The sequence below is a fragment of the Oryzias latipes genome, chromosome 22 (genome assembly GCF_053564925.1).
Source record: "Oryzias latipes strain Hd-rR chromosome 22, Olatipes_Hd-rR_3.1".
NCBI lineage: Eukaryota > Metazoa > Chordata > Actinopteri > Beloniformes > Adrianichthyidae > Oryzias > Oryzias latipes.
In genome coordinates, this window is record NC_136258.1 from 6,055,955 (window position 1) to 6,078,802 (window position 22,848).

The window sequence follows — 22,848 nt, forward strand, 5'->3', positions numbered from 1 at the left end:
GTAAAGGTGGTGAGGAAGACAGGCAGGAAAGCAGACGTAAAGGTGGTGAAGAAGACGGGCAGGAAGGCGGACGTAAAGGTGGTGAGGAAGACAGGCAGGAAGGCGGACGTAAAGGTGGTGAGGAAGACGGGCAGGAAGGCAGACGTAAAGGCGGTGAGGAAGACAGGCAGGAAGGCGGACGTAAAGGTGGTGAGGAAGACGGGCAGGAAGGCGGACGTAAAGGTGGTGAGGAAGACAGGCAGGAAGGCGGACGTAAAGGTGGTGAGGAAGACGGGCAGGAAGGCAGACGTAAAGGCGGTGAGGAAGACAGGCAGGAAGGTGGACGTAAAGGTGGTGAGGAAGACGGGCAGGAAGGCGGACGTAAAGGTGGTGAGGAAGACAGGCAGGAAGGCGGACGTAAAGGTGGTGAGGAAGACGGGCAGGAAGGCAGACGTAAAGGCGGTGAGGAAGACAGGCAGGAAGGCGGACGTAAAGGTGGTGAGGAAGACGGGCAGGAAGGCGGACGTAAAGGTGGTGAGGAAGACAGGCAGGAAGGCGGACGTAAAGGTGGTGAGGAAGACGGGCAGGAAGGCAGACGTAAAGGCGGTGAGGAAGACAGGCAGGAAGGTGGACGTAAAGGTGGTGAGGAAGACGGGCAGGAAGGCGGACGTAAAGGTGGTGATGAAAGACGGGCAGGAAGGCGGACGTAAAGGTGGTGAAGAAGACGGGGAGGAAGGCAGACGTAAAGGCGGTGAGGAAGACGGGCAGGAAGGCGGACGTAAAGGCGGTGAGGAAGACTGGCAGGAAGGCGGACGTAAAGGTGGTGAGGAAGACGGGCAGGAAGGCGGACGTAAAGGTGGTGAAGAAGACGGGCAGGAAGGCGGATGTAAAGGTGGTGAAGAAGACGGGGAGGAAGGCAGACGTAAAGGCGGTGAGGAAGACGGGCAGGAAGGCGGACGTAAAGGCGGTGAGGAAGACAGGCAGGAAGGCGGACGTAAAGGTGGTGAGGAAGACGGGCAGGAAGGCGGACGTAAAGGCGGTGAGGAAGATGGGTGGAAAGACGGGAAGTTGATCTGCTGTAAATTTTTATTTCCCAGCATTCCTTCTTCTTTTCAATTTTTGATCATTTTCATGAATTTTAGACATAGAGGATGACCCCCACCCACCCCACACCCCCCGAAAACAAAATAAAAAACGATGTCTCCGGGGACGTCAACAAATAAATCGGGCCAAAATCAGACACTTTTATTACCATTATGGAGCTGTTTTTTGTTTTGTTTTTTGCAAAAAACACTAACAAAACCAAAACATATGTGGGATTTGGATCTATGGCCTCCTTAGCATGATTGGGAGGTTACTGATGAAAAAGTTTGTATATTTTAAACAACATTGGCGTGGCAAGCTCACAAAAATGGCGTTCCCAGCCTCAAGCTGAATGAAACGATATAACATACGACATAAACTTATCAGGATTGAGGGTATGGTCAGCAAAAAACCTCCCAAAAAAAGTTTACTTTTGCATATTCTTCTAAATTTTACGTAGATCTGTTCGTCACCCCCAGGTCACCAAAGTATAAAATGGTTGCTATGGAGGAAAAAAAGGTGAGGCTGGGTTAAAGGGGGGCGGCAGCGGGTAGCGCCTGTATACAACGCCACTCACAGTTTTTATTTTTACTGCAGTTGCTACACAGACCTGTGCTGCTGTTCTGATCAGATCCTGGTTTCAGGTTCCCGTCCCATCAGACGAAGACTTTTGTCAGTCGAACGGACTGGAGGACGTTCTGTGTTCCGCTGCCGCCGCCGTCAGAAGTGCAGGCTGGGGCGACGAGGGCTCCGCCGCCACGAAGGAGCACGAGTACTGCCTCCCAGCTCCCGCTCCAGACTTCAGGGCCGCCCGATTCCTGAGAGACGACCCAAGGGGCACCGTGGTCGAGTCCATCTTCATTACATACAACCATATTGCCAGGTCTGATTTTTGACCCCGTCGTGTTCTTGGCGTTTCCTTCACTGACCGTGGGAGTTTGTGTGATGCAGGTACCTGAGAACCAGAGTCCTGCCCATGCAGAGGCAGCAAAGAAGAGCCCACCTGAAGAAGATGGCCACTCGCTTTGGTCTGATCGGTGAGAGTAAAGACTTCTGCTTTAGAAGCTTCTGGGTCATTCTCTGCATTCGTTCACACTGGTTTCTCTTTTGATTGAAAATTTTAACAGAAATAATTGGGTTTTTTAACATTGCATCACATTAAGGACTATTAAAACCTCTGAGAAAAGACGTTTTCCCACCTTAGACATTAAATTCCGAGAATGATTAGTGTCACCGTAACAGTGTGTTTTGTTACAGGGTTGAATATTTTAGCTAAAAGTTGTCACACGTCTACATCAGCTAGGATATGGAGCTACATACGGCATGAGGAAAACAAGAAATTAATATATTTTTCAAAACAATTGTTTCCTTTTTTTCCAAACAATAGTAAATATCATTTATGAATGTAACAGAGTTGAAAGGTTGAGCTTGACAATAGAAATTATGAAATATGGGTAAGAAGGTAGGCTAATACTAATTCAGAGGATGAGCAGAAACTATTCAGTGATGTCACTTCCTGGTTGCTGAAGAAGTTGGACTGAACTATTAATTTTTTTTAAAGGGGGGATTGCTAGGTTGTTACGGGGTTGAACAAAACTGAGGGACATGATTAAATGGTGACATATTTTATAAAGATTAATGCATTTTTCTCATATTTCTTTCATTTAAGTGAAACTAAATAGGCAAATGGTCATTTTAGCAGCTAAAACATGTGGTTATTGGCTATTTTGATCAGTTTTGCATTCAGTGAAAATGTAGCTTTGGTTGGTGGGGGCATGCTCATTAGCCTGACCTCTACACCTCAACAACACATGAAATTATTCAAAACATACTTTTTTCAAACTATTTTTGTGTGCTATAATGCAGAGACACGTGGATCTTTCCATTTCTTGTTTTAAAATGCATTTTATGGCTTGATTTATGCAAAAAATCTTTGAAGAAAACCTGATTTCAGAAAATCCCCCTTCTGTGAATTTTTGTTTTCTGTCAGACGGAGTGCTGATGTACACCAGAGTCTCTCCGCCCCTCAAAGTGCCACGCAGCAGAGAGGAGGTAACCCCCAGCACTGACACCAAACTGTTGCTTTCTACCAGAAACCTGCTTTCTGCAGCTCCGTGTTCAGCTGCAGGAGGTTAGAGCTCATCATTGTGTTGTTGTGGAGGAACTTTACTGCTCGCCTTTTTTCCAGCTTTGATTCTATTCATGGGGGTTCCTGCTCAGCTCTCTGAATGCCCCTGAGGTTCTGAACGGCAGCAGCTGCCTTTTCAGACGAATCCTTGTACTTTTGATGAAAATGGTCAAAGGCTGAGTTTGAGGCCTCCTCTCGCACCTGCTCCCAGGTAAACGCCATCCTGCAGCAGTTTCATGACAACCAGGGCCACTACAATGAGAAGAGATGCCAGCAAGAAATCTCCAAGCACTTTTACTGGGGAACGCTGACCCAGGACCTGACAGGCTGGATATCCAGCTGCCACACCTGCCTCAACAGAACCAAGAAGAAGTGGCTGCGCTGCAGCTTCTACACCTGCTCCAACTGCTGCGGGCCGGTGGAGAGAGGCCTGGGCCTCACCTTCCACAAGTACGAGTACGGAGCAGTTCAAGCTCACGTTTGATTATTTCGGGCGAGCTCTGCGCTGCTACTTCTGCCTAAAACCAGACCAGAACCAGCAGAACTCTGACAGGTTCAGGGGAGAACGTAGGAAGAAGATGACAGTGTTGTCTGGTTTATCAGGGGGGTTCTGTTCTACTAGTAAGTCCAGTTTATAGAATTAAAACCGAGATCGAAGTACTATCTTAAAAATAATCCTAAAAGACACAGGCAGCCAGTGAAGAGAGTGTAAAAGTGGAGTAATATGCTCACACCGTCTGGTCCCCGTTAACAGGTGGGCCGCTGAATTCTGAACCAGCTGGAGACGGCAGAGCAGAGACTGGTCAATGCCACTGTACAGAGAGTTACAGTAGTCCAGTCCGGAGAAAATCAAAATCACGTGTGCAGTCACAGCAGCACGTGCACAGTCACAGCAGCACGTGCACAGTCACAGCAGCACGTGCACAGTCACAGCACCACGTGTTGACTTCAGAACAAGTGCTTTAGACACAGCACTAAAGTTTTGTGAAAGTGCTGAATGACTGAAGACATTTGCAGAGAAACCAGCCGGTTGAGATGCTGAGTTGAGATGTTTATCGTGTTGAGAGCAGTGAAAAAGCTGCTGCTGAGGTCAGAGTTGAAGTCAAAGAAAACATGAAGGTGGCTGACTCAGAAGTTTGAACCTCATCACGTGAAGCAGTCTGCGATGTCTCCTCTGCAGGTTTCCTTTTCATAGCCCTGCTCTTCTGGCTCAGTGGGTGAAGGCGGTCGGCCGCTCCGGCTGGCACCCCCGGATCTGGTCATCCGTCTGTTCCGTCCATTTCACCGAGAGCTGCTTCGACCACAGCGGGGAGAAGCCGGTGCTTCGGGCGGACGCCGTGCCCTCGCTCATGTTCAACAACGACTCAGCAGTGAGGCTCAGCCCTGACAGAGTGAACCCACCACTTCCACAAACCAAGTGTAACGCCTCTTTTTCTCTGCAGACCGTTGGTCCCACCCGGCGGCTGATGGGGGAGGAGGTGTGCTGAGAAGATCTCTGAACCGTCACCTGCATTATGCCTGTTCAAGCCCTGCTGTTCTCCTCTCCCATCAGGCTTTTTTTGCCAAGTACGACGCTGTGGAGCTGTACCTCAGCAGCCGCATCTATCCTCCAGGACTGAACTATGTGGAGAAAAACACTTTCAGAAGGTTCTGCAAAAAGTTCTCCATTAAAGGTCGGCAGTTTATCACACACTGATGACGCTCGGACGCACAAATATCCTTTCTGAATTCGTTTTCTGAGAACTTTTCATGCAGGTTTTATGATCAAATTATTAAACCCTCCCAAAGCTCTCAGCATGAACCCCTGTCTTTGAGTTGAGCTTGATGTATTTCAATGCTCCTGCTGCTCTCTGCTGGACCAGACGAGGTGCAGCAGAGGAGTAAATCTGCATAACTTCATGGCAGTGATGGCTAAAAAGGGAAGAAGTGGATGAAGGTTTGCGTACCTGAGCCCTCTTCGCTCACCTCTGCTGCTTTCACAGATGGTAAGCTGCATGTGGTGAGCGGCCAACACCAGCGCCTGGTCCTGAGGAACAGGCGGCAGGTTCAGGCTGCTCTGCTGGACTTCCACAACGAACTCAACCACCTGGATGTCAACAAGTGTCTGCGGCTGCTGAACGAGAGGTTTTCCTGCGCGGCTTTTTCAGCTTTTCCCTGTGTCGTGCTTTTGGAAAATCCCAGGTCTGCTCTGTCGCAGGTTCTTCTGGAGAACCATGAGGCTCGATGTGGTTCAGTGGATCAGCCGCTGCTCTCAGTGCAGCGTGGAGAGCAGGAAACAGCCAGACGTCCGATCAGAGGCGGCAGAGCCGCGGCCGCTGAGGCCTCCACGCCGTTTCTCTGAGAGGTGCTTCCGTCACATCACAACCTTTCTTTTGGACTGAAAACGGACTTTGCAGTTTGATTAACCTCAGCACTAAAGCAAGTCAGAGGGAAGCAGGTCTGATCCCAGGAGGAGGCAGAATGTTTCATTTTTTGTCAGATAAATACAGGATTTCATCTCCTGGTCAGAAACCCGCCGCTGACACGAAACGAAAGCGATTCTGTTTCTGAGCAGATCTCAGTCTGCAGCTGCAGAGCAGACGGTTGTTTGCAGAAGGAGGAAACTTTTAGAAAACATCCAGAAAACTGCAAAAATGAAAAAGCTGTCTTCCTTCTTTCTGTTTGATAGTGAGGACAGTGACACTGATGATGATGAGGAGGAGGAAGAGGATGTAGGAGGGGAAAGCGATGGTGACACGCAGAACCAGTGGTCGGCCGATTCCTCAAACACCACGGTAGGTCTCTCTTTTTTGGCCTCAGTGACTGAAGCATCTCTACTACAGACCTGACATGGACCATGAAGGCAGCGTGTTGCATTCAAGGACCTCTGCTGCAACAAAAAAAAGCTCAGCTATGTCCTCACTATATACTCAGGAAACTGGATGTGGAACATTCTTGGGGATGCAGGACATTATCAACTCTAATAATCCTTTGATCTATTTTCAAAGCGTTCCCAGGTTTTAATTACGATGATGCCGTTTTTAGACAAAATAAAAAAATCTCTGCAAACCAGCAGGAGTTTCACCTCTGAGTTGTGGGTGGGACTTTTGGTGTGGATTAAGCCCGCTCCCACTTCCTGTCATCTGTCTGTTTACGAACTCCCCCGCTGGCTTACGGCCTTTTAACACCCCCAACAACGATTTGAATAAAGAAATACTCAGAAATACAATTTTGAGCTTAATTTTCTTTATATGTCCTCCATCATGAGAAAAATGCCACAAGATGTCAATAAAACAAAACTAACCTTTTTTGGTGGAGTGGGTCTTCAGACATTCCATTGAACGATGCAGAAGAAAGATGAAGGCTGCAAACTCAACCACCGTCTGAGCCTGAGACTCCTATAGCTCTGAAAAACCTTCATCGCTTTTGTCCACACAGACAGCGGTGTTCGTCAGGGCTCCACCTCCAGGTCACCTGACCGGGTCTCAGGGGTCCATCGTCCTACAGCCCCGGACCGCCAACAGCCTCCATGTCTCCAAGCCATCTTCTGACACCTCCAGAACACCAGCCAGGTCTGAGAGTCAACCCAGCATCCACAACGAGGGGGGGGCCCAGTCAGAGGAGGCCGTGTCACCAGACGTCTTGGTAGAAACCCATAGCTCTCTGGAGAGCACCAGAACTCCTCCGTGTGTCGACACAAAGGACGGAACCAAACATTCGACTCCTAAGGAGCGTCACTCTGAGAGCCTAAATGACAGATGGGAGACCCCCCCTGCAGCAAAAGTCCAGAAGGGGTGCAGAGACGGGATTTCTATGAAGAGGAGGAGGGATCAGGAGGACCCGCCGTCAGCTCCCAGGAGCTCTTGCTACGGTCTGGATCCTGTGGTGGTCCAGAGGTCTAAACCCTGGCCCGTCTTCACCATCGCCTGCTCTCGCGCTACACAGACGGAGCAGCACCTCTCTGAAGTCGACAGGTATGAAAAGATGAAATGTCCTCCTTCAAAACCCGTTTTCATGCGTGTTCCCTGCGCCACGCAGGCTGAAGAGGATACAGGCGAGGACGGTCGTCCAGCAGTGCAGCCAGGCGAAGGTGAAGGTCAGGCCGGCGCTGGATGGAGCCGATGCTCAGTGGGTGGAGGTGGGCGTGGTTCCGTTCACACGTGTGTTTCTTCTCCGACGGCCTTTGATTTTTCGCTGCGCCTCTTTTGGTCCAGATCGAGCAGGGAATGGTCGTGTTCGTGTGCTTCTTCCACGGAGCCTCAGAGGACGTCGCCCGTCAGATGGGTAAGTTAAGGTTACAACGATGCTACGTTCACACTGGGCTCGGAAAAACGCGCCTTCAAGCAACCACTTTCAGTGAAAATCATGTGTAAGTGCACTTACATGCACGTTTCGTGCGTCCGCGTTCAAAACTCTTGCGGTCATGCATTGCTATGTGCGTTTTTAAGGCAGTTTTCAGGCTCTACATACAAAACACGAAGCCATTAAACGCGCATTGAAAGTTAAGATAGTTGAATTTTAACCAACCAGGGACTCGGATTTGGTAGTGACGTTTGGGTGGTGTCTTTACAAAACACAGAGATAGCAACTGATTGAAAATTGAGTATAGTGGAGCAAAATGTGCACAGTTTGTGCCGGCCAGAATTTTAACATGTCTTTCATATATCAAGAGAGAGCTGTGACAGGAAAAGCCTGAAGGAAGATTCACCAGATTTTGATATTTCACAACAAGCCTCTTCCAACTGTAGCTACATGCTCCATCGTCGGGTAGTGACAGTCCAGTGTGAACACCGACCGTAAGCTGGAATGATATTTTTTATGTCAATGTAAAAGCTTTTCATATGACAATAAACTGGTTACCTAAAAGCAAGTCCAAAATCCCGCCTTCAGCATGGTCTTGAACACATGCCCCCTTGTGTACCCACCCTTACCCCGGTTTCCACTGGCCCATCTGCGAAGCGACTCGCATTTAGATGAAAAACGGTCATTGATCGATCAGAATATTTACTTCGCCTCCGTCAAGACTGCGTCTGACATCCGTCTCTCCAGAATGCAACACAAGCTTCACACAAGAGCTCTATCTCGGACCGTCAAGGTGTCGGTGCCGCAGCAAAAAGCCGGAGAAAGGGGAGACGGTCCGGGTTTCAAAATAAAAATTTCTTTTCTCCTTTCACAATAAAACATAAATAAATGATCGACCTTGGGAGTATTTCAGGCAGGCAACTCAAGCAGTGCGTTTACCTAGTTTCTCCTCCCTGTGGGCGGTTCGGTCTGATCAACTCACCTGTTCGTCACCCCACGAACCTCCCACCCCGGCTTCCACCTGTGAGCTCTGTTAGGGGTAGTTTAATACCCAAAGTTTTCTATGGAGATCTTTGTTTCATGTATCTGAATGGAGCCTTATGCTAAACTAAAAGAAATATGAAAATACATTTTCTTCACTGCATGAGTTGCCTGAGTAAAATAATGTATTTTTAAGGTGACACCGCAGATAATAGTCACCCATTTACACCACGAAAGTTTAATTTTGGAAGTTGGAAAACATAACATAATTTATGACACAAAACATTTGACAAAGACACGGTGAGGAAGACGAGGACTCGGGGGTCTGGTTGCTTAAGTGTTGGATGAGTTCTGATGTTGCTCGCCATTTTTGTTACACCGCTAATGTTAGGATTGGAGTGGGTCTTTCACCCTCATGAAGGTAAAGGTGAGTCATCTTACTTAGTTTTTATGAATGAAGAAAATATTTTTAAAGCCTCTGAATGACTTTTTTGGTCTAGATTTCTCTCAAAAAGCATATTTGGTTAAAGTTTCTCTTCCTGTAATCTCTTTAAAAGAATCCAAGGTAAAAACTCATCCTGGATGAACAGAGCAACCAATGCTGATCCGTCTGACCAGACGACAGCAAAACTAAACAAACTGTAGTCTCTTTGTCACATAAAATGTGTTTCAATCTTTAAAAAAAGAAAATCACAAAAATGGCAAACTAGTCATTCGAAACGTTGTTTAATTATCTTTTTAATGTCTTAAAGTTGAGTCCGTGACAGAAGGAAGGAGCCTGAAGACGATGTTCATGTGCTCTCCGGCTCACTTCTCGTCCAAACGTGCACAGGCCGGCTCTTCATCACGTCTCTCCTCTTCCTCCTTGTCTGAAAACAGCTCGCCGTCTGATGTCCATCAAGATTTTCAGGAGAGACGGCGGACACACCGTCTCCCTGCTGGAGCTCCCAGGGAGCGTTTTGTTCGTTCACCAGGAGTCCCTGCTGGGGGAGGCGCTGCCCCGCAGGAGGATGCAGATGAGAGGGGGGTGTGAGCTGTGGCGGGGCGCCCAGCTCTTCTCGGGCCTGGCCTCCGCCTGCAGGGAGCTGATGGCGGGCTCAGCCAAGTGCAGGACGGTGGGCGTGAAGGTGGAGCAGGGAGTTTACGGGGAGAAGCAGGAGATGGTCCTGAGCTTTGTGGAGCCCACCACACTGCTGCTAGAGTTCTGACCCCCCCCCCATCACTGCTTTAGATCCTTGTTTCTGCTGCTACTCAAGGACGTCAGCATGGGGAAGGAGAACATCCCACTGAGACGTTGAAGGTTCAATCATCCCTGAACAGCGACATCCAAGTCCGTCTGACTGCCGATTATTTCCACAGGTTTCCATCTTTGTTCTTCCTAGTTTTGTTGGGACAAAACAATTTTTTCTCCAAAAATCTTCCGTTTGGAGCTGATTTTTTACAGAGGATGTGACTGAAAACAAAGAAAATCTGATGTAAAACTTCTGCTTTTCATTTAAGGTTGTGGAAACTTTTTCAAATACACCAAGTGTTGAAATAAAAGAAAAAACATTTTGCGTTCATGACTTTTCTAAGGAAACTGGGTGTCACTTTTAAATTTTGAAAAATGACTTTACAGATGAAAATCCTTTCAAGAGCAGAGCTGATCAGCTATTCAGAACTCATCGACATGAAGTCTGATAACAAACTTCAAACACGCGTCTTTCCCGTTGGGAAGATCCTGGATCCCAAACATAACTTCATCAAGTCTGCAGCGTTTCCTCTGCAGGGAGACCGCCTGCCCCCCCTGATGCTGGGTAAACACATTAACTGAATGAGAACTGGACTGAGTGACCCCTCCCCGCTGGCGTTCCAAACAGGAAGTAGCCGCTTGTTCCAAGAAGTCAGAATCCCACAGACTTCTACAGAGAAATGAACAGCTATAGGTCAGAGGAACCATTCTTGATCTGAAATTTTTTCTGAAATGCAAATTATTTAAGTTATAAAATGACCAATCAGGTGCCATAATCAAGTCTCACGTCCAACGTTTAAAGTGTTTGATAGATCCTCCCGAACCTGCTAGAGGTGTGGCCTTCCAACAGGCTTACTCCTGATTGGTGTAAATGGTTATCATGGAAATGGTGACTCAGACCGACGTGGACCAACGAGTGCTTACTGACGTCTGAGTGTGACGTCCCCTGTAAAAAATGGATTACTTCAAAATGAAGCCAAATACGTCGCCATTTTTTCCAGGTACCGATGTCGTCATTCGGGGCCAGACGGGGTGAGTAAGCAGTGATTGGTCCGAGTCAGTCTTCGTCAATGTTTCTATGGCAACTACTGTTGTCAATCAGGAGAGGGCTGGTTGGAAGTCCACACCGCTTCCACTGAAAGCAGCTCGGGAGAATCTGTCAATCACTTGAGGTGGGGGCCAGCGGGCCACACATTATTGAGGTATCTGATTGGTCAGTCTATTGCTTGATTAACTTGCGATAAAAAACATTAAAAATTTGGATTATCAAGACGATGATTTAAGAAAAGATTTCGAGCAACAACGGTTCTTCTGACCAATAGTACGACGGAGGAACAGCTGTTTATTTCTCTGTAGAAGTCTGTGGGATTTTAGAGTCTTGGTACCAGCGGCTATTCCCGGTTTGGAACGCGATGTAGGAGGGGTCACACAGTCCAGTTCTCCTATACAGTCAATGGTTAAACCACCCTGCCTGCGTCACAAGGGCATCCCTTCCTGAAGGTTGGGGGCGGAGCCTCCATTGATGCTGTATGGAGATCTGCTACGAGTCTGAAAACATCCTCCTTCAGGGAGGGTGGATGTTTGTGGTTCTGCTCTGATTCTCATTAAGGTGGAGTTAAGATTCCTGAACAGAACATTGCAGAAACCATCCCTGTCCTCTTCTCGTTGTGCACCCTGGTAAACCGGCCTTCCTCCGATTCATCTGACCTGCAGGTCTGTGCTGCGGGCTCTTCATCCAGCAGACGGTTCTGCAGACTTGGACCCGTTTTTTGACCCTTTCCTACAGGAACTTCCCATTAAACCTGTTCAGTGAACAGGAGCAGCTCCGTCATGAGAACCAGTTTCAAACTTCTAGAACAGTCCGGTCTTTGCTGAAATCTCTGCTCTGAATTTCAACGGTTCTGTTCACCTTCCAGCAGTCCCGTCAGGACTGAGGCGTCGGCTCGGGTCTCTGCCGGTCTGGGCAGCCAGCTTCAGAACGGGTTCCCCGTTTCCTGCGCCCGTCCGGCCGGTCAGTCTCCCTCCCACACGCAGTCACACTCTCGCAGAGGGTCCCTCTGCCGCATGGCGGTGATGACGGTGATCCTGTTCTCCGACAGCTCCCGGATCTGGTTGATCAGGTCCTGCACGTTGGGGCTGGGCCACGGGTGGCCGTTCAGGTAGTCTCTGAGGATGTAGAAGCGCTCCACCAGCAGCTCCAGCTGCTGCAGGTGCCGCAGCTTCACCAGGCTCAGCAGGTCTTTCTCCGGCTCCCGACGGAAAAACCTGGAAGATGCAAAGGGAGAAACGTTCAACCGTTACAGGAGGATCAGCGGCGTTGGGCGGCCTTTAACCGTTCAGAGTGAGGCTGACCGAATCCTGAGGGTTCTGAGCTGAGGGAACAACATGGGGATTCTTCTGCAGAGACTGCCGCTGGAGCGGTTCTGCTCAATGTCCAGGTGCTGCAGCCCAGGGACCTTTGGGGCGACGGAGTCCAAGTCTTTCAGGGTCACGGCGACCCGCAGCGTCAGCCTGGTCACTGTTGGCGGGATGGTGGTTGTATAGGTGCTGAGAGAATTCCCACCTAACACAAAAGAAAGAAGAAGACTTTAATCTACTGCCGAGCCCAGACAACTCGGATAACTGCAGCAAAAGGCAAAGGGTCGGATATTTATCCAAAAATGACATGAAACTGTGGAACAAAACAGCCCAACTGACCGATGATGGTAAGTGACTGGAGCTGGTGCAGAGGACTCAGCCAGGAGCTGAGGCGGCACTCCATGCCCTCTCTGATGTACCTGTAGTGGACGGTCAGGGAGCGCAGCGACACCAGGCTCCTCAGCGCGTTTTCAGGGAGCGCGTTCTCAGGGTAATCCACCAGAACCAGGCTCCTCAGAGCCGGGCCCCCATATGAGGAGGCTCCTGGAGGCGAAACAGAGTATCAGAAACAATTACCCTAAAAAGGCACTTTGAATGAGCTTTTCTTGTATTATTGTCTGAAGTGAAAGCCTCTCAGAGGGGGGTTGGATCAGCGCCCCCTGCAGGCAGAGGTGGTTCTGACCCACCTGGCTGCTCCGGGTCCGGGGGGCTCAGGTAGTCGTCGGGCAGCGGCACCGGCGGCTCCTCTTTCATGCCCCAGGACAGGTGCTGCAGCTTCCTCAGGCTGAGTAGCAGGCGGTGGAAGACGCCACGGGGCACCGGCCGCACCGTGCCCAGGCCGAAGCCCTCCCCCTGGTGGTGGAAGAGCAGGGAGCGCAGGTTGACCAGCTCCGACACCGCGCCGACGAACTCCACCGTGGACTGCAGCCGCACGTTGCACACGCCCAGGTGCGTGAGCCGCGCGCGCAGGTGCTGGGTGAGGCTCGGGCTCATGAGCGCGGCGTCCCAGGTGGCGTTCCGCACCCCCAGGTCCCGCAGGTCGGGGAACCTGTGCAGGTTGTCCAGGTAGGTCTCCTTGTACTGCCGTCCTCCGTCCACGAACACGATGGCCGTGAGCGCCGGGAGGAACTTGACGAGGCGCCGCCACTCTTTGCGCCGCAGATGCCGCACGGCGACCCGGGTGAGTCTGCGCCGGTTCAGGGTGTCCCAGAAGCCGTAGGTGTAGCGGCGGAGGTCGGACAGCACCACCGTGTGGTCCTTCCACAGGGACGGGTGGTCCACCAGCCCCCGCAGGAGCCGGCAGCAGGACCGGACCGCGTGCTTCTCCTCCGTGCTGAGGAAGCGGAACACGCAGACCCAAAGTTCGGGGGGAAGTTGCGGAGGACCGTCCATCACTGCGACAGCTGGAACGGAACTCGGGAACTGTGTCCGATCAGAATCAGGACCAGTGTTTACATGCGAGCTCCCCTGTTTTGGCTTCACTTCTTCTTCGGGACCAATCTAGACGCCGAAGGACTGGCAGTGCCGCTGGCGCCACCGTGTGGACGAAAAGGGAAAGACAGCCGAACAGGTAGACCAGATGTCTCCCTTTCACCTGTCTGCTTGTCTGTCTTTTCATCTGCATTTCTGTCTTTCCGTTTTTCTGCCTGCTTGTCTCTCTGCCTTTTTCCCCATCTGTCTGTCTAAACAGCTGAATTTGGACAGAAGAGTTCAAATTATTATTTTTCTTTACTTTTATTTTAAAGACAAAACTGATAATTAAGGAAGAAAATGTTGGTTCGACACACTCAAAGTCATTAATACTGATTCATAGACCTAAAAAGATAAAACAGGATTATGACACTGTCAAATAACCAGTGAGAAAACAATACCACCTTAAAAACGGGAAACTTCGATGTAAGATTTGAGAAAAAAATCCTGTTAGAAATTACTAAAGATTAACAACAAAAAGTATTTTCATTTCTGCGTTTCATTTGTACAGCAGAGTTTTAGGGCCAGTTTACACACAAAAATGAATTTTTTAATTAAGACTTAAAACATTTACCAGAAAAAAAGTCAAAAGAATTTAAATTACAAGAATAAAGTTGCATAATTATGACTTTAAAACATGTCAACTTACAAGAAAAAGTCATAAGTTTACTTTTTTTGTTAGCCCTAATACTCCGTTGTACATTTGAGGTTAACAATCCTCCAAAATAAAATAAAAAACTAAAATATTTTGTAGTTAATAATAGATGAATTTGAAACGGCACAGTGGACATAAGTCTGACAAGAGCCAAAGACTCACAGGTACCGTCTGACACGTCCGTCTGATAAAATAAGTTATTGATATAATTTTGTGTTTGACAATAAATCTCTGATTTTATTATGTGTTTTCAAAATCTTATTTTAGTCATTTGTTCTGACTTTCAACATTTTCATGGTGTTCTGACACAAACTAGAACGTGAACATTTGTTTAGTTTGTTTCTGAATCCAAATATTTGGTTATAAGTTCCCGTTAACTCCAGTCTGCAGGTTTTCAGATAAATCCTCTTGCAGTTTCTTTGAAAAGGATCCAACATTTTGAATCTTTTTATCCAGATTTATGAGGTTCTACCTTCATACTGAAAAGTTTTTTTTTAAAGATCTGTTTGCCGACTTCTCCAAATGACGTCACCGTGTTCTAAATCTCCAAGTGTTGCTCCTGTTAATCTCTGCTCTTTTCAGTTATTTTTGAAACAAAAAGAGTTCAGAATTCAGTCTCGCATGTTAAATTAGGAGGTAAAACTCACATTTTAATCCACTTTTTAAAAACGATTTAATTTCTTCTTTTTTCCCGTTTTTTTCCCGTTTTTTTCGTCTTCCTTCAGCGTTTTCTCACAAACGTAGCAGAAAACGGTCATGTCACGGTCCAAAAGTCTCCTCACGTCAGCCGCCGGCGATGGAACAAAAAGCCGCTTCACTGCTGTCGTCAGTTTATTTAAATGAAGAGGCTCCGGATGGCTCTGACTCCTGAAAACAAACTGTACAATAACATTTTCTCGTGAAACCCCCAACTGCCATCCGGCTCATTTCAGAAGTACAAACAACAAAAAATAAACTACACCTCCCCACCAAAAAATAGCCATTTTTTTTTTTCAGAGTTTGAGTTTGGCTCCAAGATCAGAAAACTAGGAAAAGGCAGATTTCTAAGAGAGGAAGGGGAAACGCTCTCATCCCAGACAGCTACAACATTCACCAAGTGCTTCTGTGAGCAGGAGGAACATAACAGAGGAGAACGCTTCCCTCCAGGAAGAGCCGTTCCAGCGCCGCACATCACTCCGGTCAGGAGCAGGACCGCTTCACCACAGATTCCAGTTCCTCCTTTGAGTTCTCTCACTCATCAGAATCGTTCGCCCTCGCTCACGGTTGCCTCTCCGTTGAAGGAGAGAAGGTCAGGACCATCCACCCGATCACAAAGTAGAAGAGGAAGACGGGGTAGACCACCAGAGCCCTGCGGTTGGCCGGCTGGCTGTCGGACAGGAAGGCCGTGGAGGCGAAGGTGGACCAGCCGAAAGACGCCGTCACGACCACCAGCCTCACCACGAAGCCGATGGTCCCGGAGGCGCCGAACAGGACGATCCGGCACACCACCATGGCCACGGTCAGAGGCAGGATGCAGTATCCCAGCACGCACAGGCTCTGGAAGAAGGACAGCGTCCCGCCCAGCAGCTTGGAGTTCAGAGTGATGATGATGGAGCCGAACCAGACGATGACAAACACCTGAAGGAAGGAAAAAGAAATGCCGGGTCAAAGGTCAGCTCAGAGGAGAACGTTCATGTCACGTGACAACAGGGGGCGCTTTGAGCTCCGAAATCCCTCCATAGTTTGGTTCCTCTGGATTATCAGACGTCCCTGAACGTCTCACGGTAGTTTCCTTTGTTCTGCTGCAGAAGACGTCAGGCCCCGACATAAACGTCTCTGTTTGGAGACGCACAGCAGCTTTAAAGTTCCACTCTAATCTTTTCTTTAAATCTATTTTCAATCATTCTGTGGTCTTTTAATGGAGATTCTGCTATTTTGAGACAAAATACAAAAACCTGTGTCGTCTTGTAGGTCATAGTTTCTGCAGAGCAGCAGGAGTTCATCAGAAATTCATCTCTGAGTTGTGGGCGGGACAGTTGGCATAGAGCAACCCCGCCCCACTTCCCCTCCCCGTTGTTAAGAGCTCAGAGCTTGTGGCCCACTCGAAACACGATTTGAGACACTTAGTGTGAGGTCGTCGAGGTCAAAGCTCGGCTCTTTATTTTTTAGGATTTTTTTTCCTATTTTCCCTCCTTTCATCTGACTTAAAGTTTAAACAACAAATCAGACATTAAGTATCTTTTTCCATCAAGTCCCCATGTAGACGACGACCTTTGACCTCTCTTAATGTCCCAATATCCCATTTTTAGGTCCATGCTTTTTGTTCAGAATTCTCAGTTAAAGTGAAGCTTTCAATTATTTTTCCAACCGTTTTATATCTGAAACTTCTATATTTTTGCTTCTTTGGGGTTAAAGTTCAGCCTTTGTGTCTGGTTCCTCCACGGCAAACTCTCCAAAGGGCAGAAGAGGTCTTTCTGGACCGTCTCTGTCCTTGGGAGTGCAGCCACGTTGGGACAGGATCCCAAAGCCTTGGACGAGGCTGGTCGTCATGGAAACCCATTCCCCGAAGATGTCCGTGTTCCTGGTCTCCTGAAGGTCGGAGGTCAGCAGTGGCGACCTCGGCAATGTAGAGCCTCTGCCTCCCCTGACCTGCCCCGTCAGCTGATGCCCCCGGCATTTCAGATGTTTGGAAACGGTCTGCAGGATCTGACACACCTCTGGAGGACGCTCCACGCCTGGATCCCTGATTTGGTTTAGACTTTTAAATGAATATTTTTTTTAAATTTTACATCAAGTTAAATGTTGTGGAGAACCTTTTTCACTTTCAACTTGTTTTTTAGTGATGAACTTTCAGAAATCGCTCCCCCCCCCCTCAATGACTCTGACATTGAAATGTTGTGGGGGCTTTCAAACCGGATCTCCCGCACACAGCGGGCGGGGCTCGGACGTACCTCCGCGAACTGCGGTCCTCCCTCGTGGTCGCTGTCGGCCGTGCCGTCCTGCAGCAGCAGGGCCAGCGTGACGCAGAGCAGCAGCGGGCCCCACAGGTCCCAGTCCCGCAGCAGCGCCGAGCTGCGCCGCGGGTAGAGCACGTGGATGAACTTGTTGCCCACCGCCCGCAGATCCCGCAGGATGGTCTCCTTCACCGGCTCGTCCAGTGTCGAGAACTCCTCCTCGGTCCTGGAGGGGCCCACGGGCACCGAGATGTCCCCCTCCACGGGGATGTCCTCCGATATGGAGACGTCGGAGAGCCCCGCGAACGGCCGGCTGGCCTCCTCCTCAGCCGCCATCTTTCTTCAGACCGAGACTTTCGAGGGATTCTGGACCGGGACTTTTTCCCAAACCGAACAGCGACTGAAAACAGAAGCTTTCTGCCGAACCGGACAGTTTCCGCGTCGCTCCTCCACGTCAGCTGGCGGATTGTTTACTTCCGTACGACGTAAGACGTAAATCCGGGTGGTGCGTTCAATGGCACCTTCAACTATCCGCGTTTTCCCCTTTGATTTTTTTCTTTAATTAAAAGAAAAAAAGGACCGGTTGGCTCTTTGAAGCGTTTATTTTAAGCTAAATAACCATTATTATTATTTGTTCCAAAACAAAAACAACAAATTGAGCAACTATCATGTATGTTCAACAGCTTTCATTTTAGAGTTCATTGCACTCATTTTTAAACCAGTCAGCAAATTCATTCATATTTGTTGGAAAACACAGATACCAACATTTATTTTGTCTCAGAAGTTTTGTAGCCAGTTTAATTAGTCCCTGATTCAGGACGTGGTTCTGATGCAAATTCAGTTTCATGCTGATCTTGTCCATCAAAGTTCTGCAGAAGAAACCCGAACAAAACCCCTCAGAGACTCATTTCCAATTAGTAAAGTTTATCGACTGCTGCTGGCTGTGACAGTCCTCTTAGAATTTAAACACATCCGATATCTTTCACTGACAAAATACAAAACAAAACTCTTTTAACAACTTGATAAGCTAAAGAATAGTAAGATCTTTACTCATCCTAATCATTCCACAACTGGCAGCATACCAACTAATGTTGAAAGTTTTTTGTGTGTTTTTAAGGTTCTAGTTGTAAATGAAGTCCTCTCGTGACGTCATAAAGCAGCGACTTCCGGGTGAGTCTGCTGGGACTCGCTGAGGTTGAGGCGGGAGGATGGATTTCTGCAGGAGGCATGTAAAGTCGGACTGCGAAGAGCTGCTGAGCCGCTTCAGGCGGACCCAGTCGGTCCGGTTCGAGATCTTCTCCGGGATCTGGAGGGACATGAAGTTCGCCTCCATCTTTTAGTGAGTTTCTGTCGCTTAGTGCTTCCGGTTGCTGAGCGTTTGAACTCTCCCGTCATGCTCTTATTTTCTAACGATGTGGAGCTTGGATTCACGTTCTTCATCCCGCGTGCCTGGAACAGAAATCACACAAAAGCGAAGTTTAAAGAGCTTGCTCTCCCTCTTCATTAGATTATATTCCAGTATAACTTGGTCAGAATATCTCACATCTTCCTTTAGAAGGTGGTGATTTCGCTCAGGTTTCCTCTGGAACAGTCTCAGATCTTTTGGTCCTGAAAAGGATTGTCCAGGCTTGTTCGGAGGCTTCCTGCTCTGAAGCACCTCGTTTCTGTCTTCTCGCCTCAGCGGCACCATGTTCCACGAGAAGCGTCCCTTCGCCCGCCTTGTTCTGGACATCGCCAGCTGCTACTTCCTGCCACCGTTCAGCTTCCAGATCCGAGTGGGAGGGCTTTACCTGCTGCACAGCCTGTATCACTCCCAGGACACCGTTCCCCCAGAGCAGGTCAGGAGACGCCACACACAGCTGTGCATCAGCAGACTGCAGCCTCCCTGTGAGGTCTGCAGCCTCCTTGCGTTGTCTGCAGGTCTGCAGCCTCCTTGCGTTGTCTGCAGGTCTGCAGCCTCCCTGTGAGGTCTGCAGCCTCCTTGCGTTGTCTGCAGGTCTGCAGCCTCCTTGCGTTGTCTGCAGGTCTGCAGCCTCCTTGCGTTGTCTGCAGGTCTGCAGCCTCCTTGCGTTGTCTGCAGGTCTGCAGCCTCCTTGCGTTGTCTGCAGGTCTGCAGCCTCCTTGCGTTGTCTGCAGGTCTGCAGCCTCCTTGCGTTGTCTGCAGGTCTGCAGCCTCCTTGCGTTGTCTGCAGGTCTGCAGCCTCCCTGCGTGTTACACCTCCTTCCTCTTCTGGCTGCAGATCCGTTTAGCGCTGAAGGACTGGGAGGAAGTGAAGAAGTTCGAGAGGGATGCAGTGAACGCTCAGCACTTTGACGTTGTCTTCATTCTGCACCAGTTGATGTCCTGCAAAGCCATCCACTTCACCGCCATGCCCACCCTGGTACCTGAACGCCTCACACAGCAGAAAATGTTATGACCTGATAAACCCCCCCAGAAATGATACGCAACCAGAACATTCCCCTGACGCTTCAGCATTTCCTCACACACATTTGTGTGAGGAACAGTAAGAAGGAGCTGAAATCTAGCAGTCCTTCATAGAAACACGGCCTCCTCTCTGTTTCCAGATCATGTTCCCTAAGAAGAGGAAGGTGGAGAGGTCGGTGCTGTGTGAGGACTTCGTGGAGCGAGTGGCTCGTCCTCAGGAGCTCATCAACATCGACCTGCTGGAGGTGAGCGGGCCTCCGCCTGGCCGCCGCTCCGTCACTTTAGGTTTTAACGCCGCATTTTCTTTGCTGCAGGAACTCTCCAACGTTCACGAGCTGTACGAGAAGATGAAGAGCTCCGTCACCTCCCAGGCAGAATCTTCGTCCATGAACCTGACTCATAAAGACCTGACGTCTCGGCTCCGCGGCGCCGTTATAGACTTCCATAACTGGCAGCAGACCAAAGTGAGACGGAGGACGCGGCAGCTCCTGACTCTGACAGCAGTCTGATGCATTTGCTGCAGCTGGAATTCAGAGTTTTTCTGGAATAAAACCCAATAGAGCCTTCAGGTTCAGATAACAGACGGTTCTGTTGTTTCCACAGAACGGCGTTGATGAAGAGGAGGTCTCTGGCGAAGGAACGTCCTCGCAGTTGGAGGTCGGCTGTTCTCTGAGGTGTTTTCACCTGTCGGCCTCCTTGTCCCGCCTCTCACACTCTGTTCTGTTCTCAGTCGTCCAAAAGAGCAGAACTCCTCGCCTCCATCAAGTCGAAGGCATTTGGAGAAGCAGCAGAGGTGCAGAGAAGCTTTTAACTCCTTTTGTTTTCACGTTTTTACCTCATCTTGTGGTCAATTTTTTTTTTTTTACTTTAACATCTTCTGTTCGATAACTGTTCCTCCTGAAATGGCTCGGCCTCTCTGACCGTTTACTGCATTTGCGTCCTCAGATGTGTAAGTCGCGGCGTCATCGTCAGGTGGAGGTGGATCACCCCGTCAGCGAGGAGGAGTCGCCCCACCCGTCGGGCCGCTCCAGGATAAGCAAGCCGTCGCTTAGAGCCAGAACCGCCGAGAACATCCACATCTCAGGTGAGTCCCGCAGCAGGAAGCGGAGAAACCGGAGCCGTGGGAAGAAAAACCCGGGAGGATTTTTCATCGTCTCGAGGCTGCAGATCCACTCTGCTGGTTACAAAGGAAAGGGCCAAATATCTGTCTGCTCTGGTTCAACTACAACTCCCAACATGCACCTCACAGACCCCACCCCTCATCTGCAAAAACTGCGAAACCAATTGAAGTTTTTTTTCCCTCCAACAACTGACATTTTAAATGAAGAAAAGCAGAAAAATTCACATTTGTGTAGCATTTTCCCCCCAAAACAAACAAAAGATAAATGTCAACCTTCAGGATTTAAAGATTTCACCCAAGAGTTCCATGCCGAGGGAATCCAAATCCAGCTAAGAGTTTTTGGTTCTACACTGTTGGCCAAGTAGAAAGTTTTTACCAGGACGCCTGATTGAGCATAATTTGTGCGGTTCTGCTGGCTCTGCATCAGAAATCTTCAGACTCGCAGATGCTTTAGTCACAGACGGAGCGTCTGGGGGGCCAGCAGGGTCTTTAATCAAACCGTGGAAGAGGTTTGAGGTAAATTAAGATTGAACTCAAACGTTGTATCACTAAAATCTTCTTATTGTGCCTCACCGCTGCAGATCAGGAGACAATCCGCTTCACCAAACTCTGAAAATCTTATACAGAGGGAGTGAAAATGTCGTTCGAACCTCGCGGACCGGTACCGCTCCATTTTTGTACTGGGCCACAGAAAAAAAAAACACAACCTACATTTTTCTGTATTTAAAAAAGAATAATAATTCTATAATCTGGTTCTGAGGGAAGTTTTATTTTGGAAAACTGCCGGATTCTCTCCACCACAGCCGACTCATTGTAGAAACATCAAGTCGCTCGGTCACGCGACAAAAAAATCCCTCCACTGCTTTCTTACAGCGTCTGCACCGACCGCTAAATTGGAGCCCCCAAGATCGCAAAGTTAGCAAAAAAAACGTGTTTGGAAAGTTTCTTTTAGCAGAAATGATCCGATGAGGAAACTTGGACTTCAAAATAAAAGGGAGCTGCATTTAATAGACAAAATCCAGGAGTCTTCACTCCAAATACGGATTTATTGGGACACTTGTTCCCACAGACGACAATAATAATGCAGAATTTTCCAGGAACTGGCTGTCAATTGTTATTAGGATGCTGCTAATAGAGTTGTTCAAATGGTGGATTTACATGTATTCTTATATTTAGAAAATACTAGTTTTAAAAATCTTTTTTTTTTAATATATATTCTCCATTGCACCTTAAAAGTGGGACTAAAGTTTTAGTTTTAAAACGTCGGTCAGGCATTTTCTGACTCGTGCTCCAAACCAGTGAGAGTTGCGTTCCTAGTTTGAAAGCTGACCTGCACCAGCAGCCCGGCCTCCTCCGCGGTGCGTTCAAAGACTCTGCTGACTCTCTCCAGGTGAGGTGTGGAAAGAAGCGCTGAGCCGGACGACCACCAGCAGCCTGTCCACGCTGGAGTCCACGGCTGAAGGTGAGCGCCTCAAAGGACGGCCTCCTCTCCAGCTCACATGGCACACACGCTCACGTTTGCTTTTTGTTTTTCAGAAAAACCAAAGAAGATCAAGAGATTCAAGTGGAGATGAAGACGAAGGCGGATTTTACCGGCATTTTTTGTGACCTTTTGCAGTTTTTCAAGGAAAAAATTCAGCTGTTCTTATTCTGGACTGCAGGTTTTATCAGTCAGCTGCCTATGAGGTGGTTTCTTAAACTCAAAACCAGAAGTTAATGTTCTCATTCATGCTTTAAATATTACTGAAGCGCAAACCGTTTGTTCGTAAAACTTGTTCCACTGTATTTCTTTTTTGCTGAGCAGAACTGAAGCTTTTACAGTGTTGATCTCTTGTTTTTAACAGAGTTTTGTCAATTTCCTTTTGGTATTTTCTATGTAAGTGTTGAGCTGTTCTTTATCATCCCTTTAAGGAGCCTTCAAACACCGAAGCTTTCCAAACCTTCAGGATTAAAGGTTCTGCTCCATAAAAACCTTCAGGTTTGAGCTGAAAAGGGTGTCAGGTGTGCTTTTATTGTGAAAATCTGAGCTCCTGCAGCAGGTTTTTTTCCTCTTCGGAGGTGACGAGGAAAACCACACGAGGCTGAGGCTTTTTCTGCAGTTGAGCCCCCCCCCCCCCCCCCCCCCCCCCCCCCACACACACACACACACACACCAGAGTTTCAACGTCAGAGACATCTAAGGCTGCAGGACCTCAGGGGCCAGT

At 48.7% G+C, this 22,848-nt stretch overlaps 4 protein-coding genes across 12 annotated transcripts in view; 2 read left to right on the plus strand and 2 right to left on the minus strand.

Moving 5' to 3' along the window:
• Window positions 1–10,014, plus strand: part of LOC144989038 (uncharacterized) — a 38,813-nt gene extending 28,799 nt beyond the window's left edge. For 4 of the 7 annotated variants that reach the window (XM_078940778.1, XM_078940776.1, XM_078940775.1 and 1 more), the window contains 14 exons: window positions 1,707–1,945; window positions 2,014–2,099; window positions 3,053–3,114; window positions 3,402–3,640; window positions 4,371–4,560; window positions 4,633–4,668; window positions 4,743–4,863; window positions 5,173–5,314; window positions 5,388–5,534; window positions 5,859–5,964; window positions 6,608–7,143; window positions 7,208–7,307; window positions 7,384–7,453; window positions 9,332–10,014. In XM_078940778.1, coding sequence (XP_078796904.1) covers window positions 1,707–1,945; window positions 2,014–2,099; window positions 3,053–3,114; window positions 3,402–3,640; window positions 4,371–4,560; window positions 4,633–4,668; window positions 4,743–4,863; window positions 5,173–5,314; window positions 5,388–5,534; window positions 5,859–5,964; window positions 6,608–7,143; window positions 7,208–7,307; window positions 7,384–7,453; window positions 9,332–9,660 — 2,403 coding nt within the window. In that variant the 3' untranslated portion in view covers window positions 9,661–10,014. Of the gene's footprint in view, window positions 1–1,706; window positions 1,946–2,013; window positions 2,100–3,052; window positions 3,115–3,401; window positions 3,641–4,370; window positions 4,561–4,632; window positions 4,669–4,742; window positions 4,864–5,172; window positions 5,315–5,387; window positions 5,535–5,858; window positions 5,965–6,607; window positions 7,144–7,207; window positions 7,308–7,383; window positions 7,454–9,204 lie in introns of all 7 variants that reach the window. The other 3 variants (XM_078940779.1, XM_078940781.1, XM_078940782.1) reach the window with 3 other exon arrangements.
• LOC105356987 (uncharacterized) lies at window positions 9,175–13,433 on the minus strand. The gene is made up of 5 exons (XM_078940789.1): window positions 12,728–13,433; window positions 12,381–12,584; window positions 12,036–12,246; window positions 11,593–11,948; window positions 9,175–9,905 (listed from the first exon to the last, which is right to left on the minus strand). Exons 1-4 carry the CDS (start codon window positions 13,431–13,433, stop codon window positions 11,696–11,698), a joined length of 1,374 nt encoding a protein of 457 aa, XP_078796915.1. The 3' UTR covers window positions 9,175–9,905; window positions 11,593–11,695.
• On the plus strand, window positions 12,978–22,636 carry snapc1b (small nuclear RNA activating complex, polypeptide 1b). 3 transcript variants are annotated; one of them, XM_023951728.2, is made up of 12 exons: window positions 12,978–13,106; window positions 13,203–13,611; window positions 18,217–18,438; window positions 18,781–18,937; window positions 19,340–19,480; window positions 19,665–19,769; window positions 19,839–19,988; window positions 20,128–20,181; window positions 20,255–20,317; window positions 20,470–20,608; window positions 22,035–22,106; window positions 22,181–22,636. In XM_023951728.2, exons 3-12 carry the CDS (start codon window positions 18,308–18,310, stop codon window positions 22,216–22,218), a joined length of 1,050 nt encoding a protein of 349 aa, XP_023807496.1. In that variant the 5' UTR covers window positions 12,978–13,106; window positions 13,203–13,611; window positions 18,217–18,307; the 3' UTR covers window positions 22,219–22,636. The 3 variants fall into 3 exon arrangements, with proteins under 3 accessions (XP_023807496.1, XP_020569305.1, XP_078796918.1); XM_020713646.2 differs by lacking the exon at window positions 12,978–13,106 and having other exon boundaries at window positions 13,474–13,611; window positions 19,292–19,480; XM_078940792.1 differs by lacking the exons at window positions 12,978–13,106; window positions 13,203–13,611 and adding an exon at window positions 17,470–17,584 and having other exon boundaries at window positions 19,292–19,480.
• On the minus strand, window positions 14,791–17,460 carry yipf6 (Yip1 domain family, member 6). Its single transcript, XM_004082739.5, has 2 exons — window positions 17,097–17,460; window positions 14,791–15,783 (listed from the first exon to the last, which is right to left on the minus strand). Exons 1-2 carry the CDS (start codon window positions 17,433–17,435, stop codon window positions 15,424–15,426), a joined length of 699 nt encoding a protein of 232 aa, XP_004082787.1. The 5' UTR covers window positions 17,436–17,460; the 3' UTR covers window positions 14,791–15,423.
• Window positions 22,637–22,848: the final 212 nt, after the last annotated feature.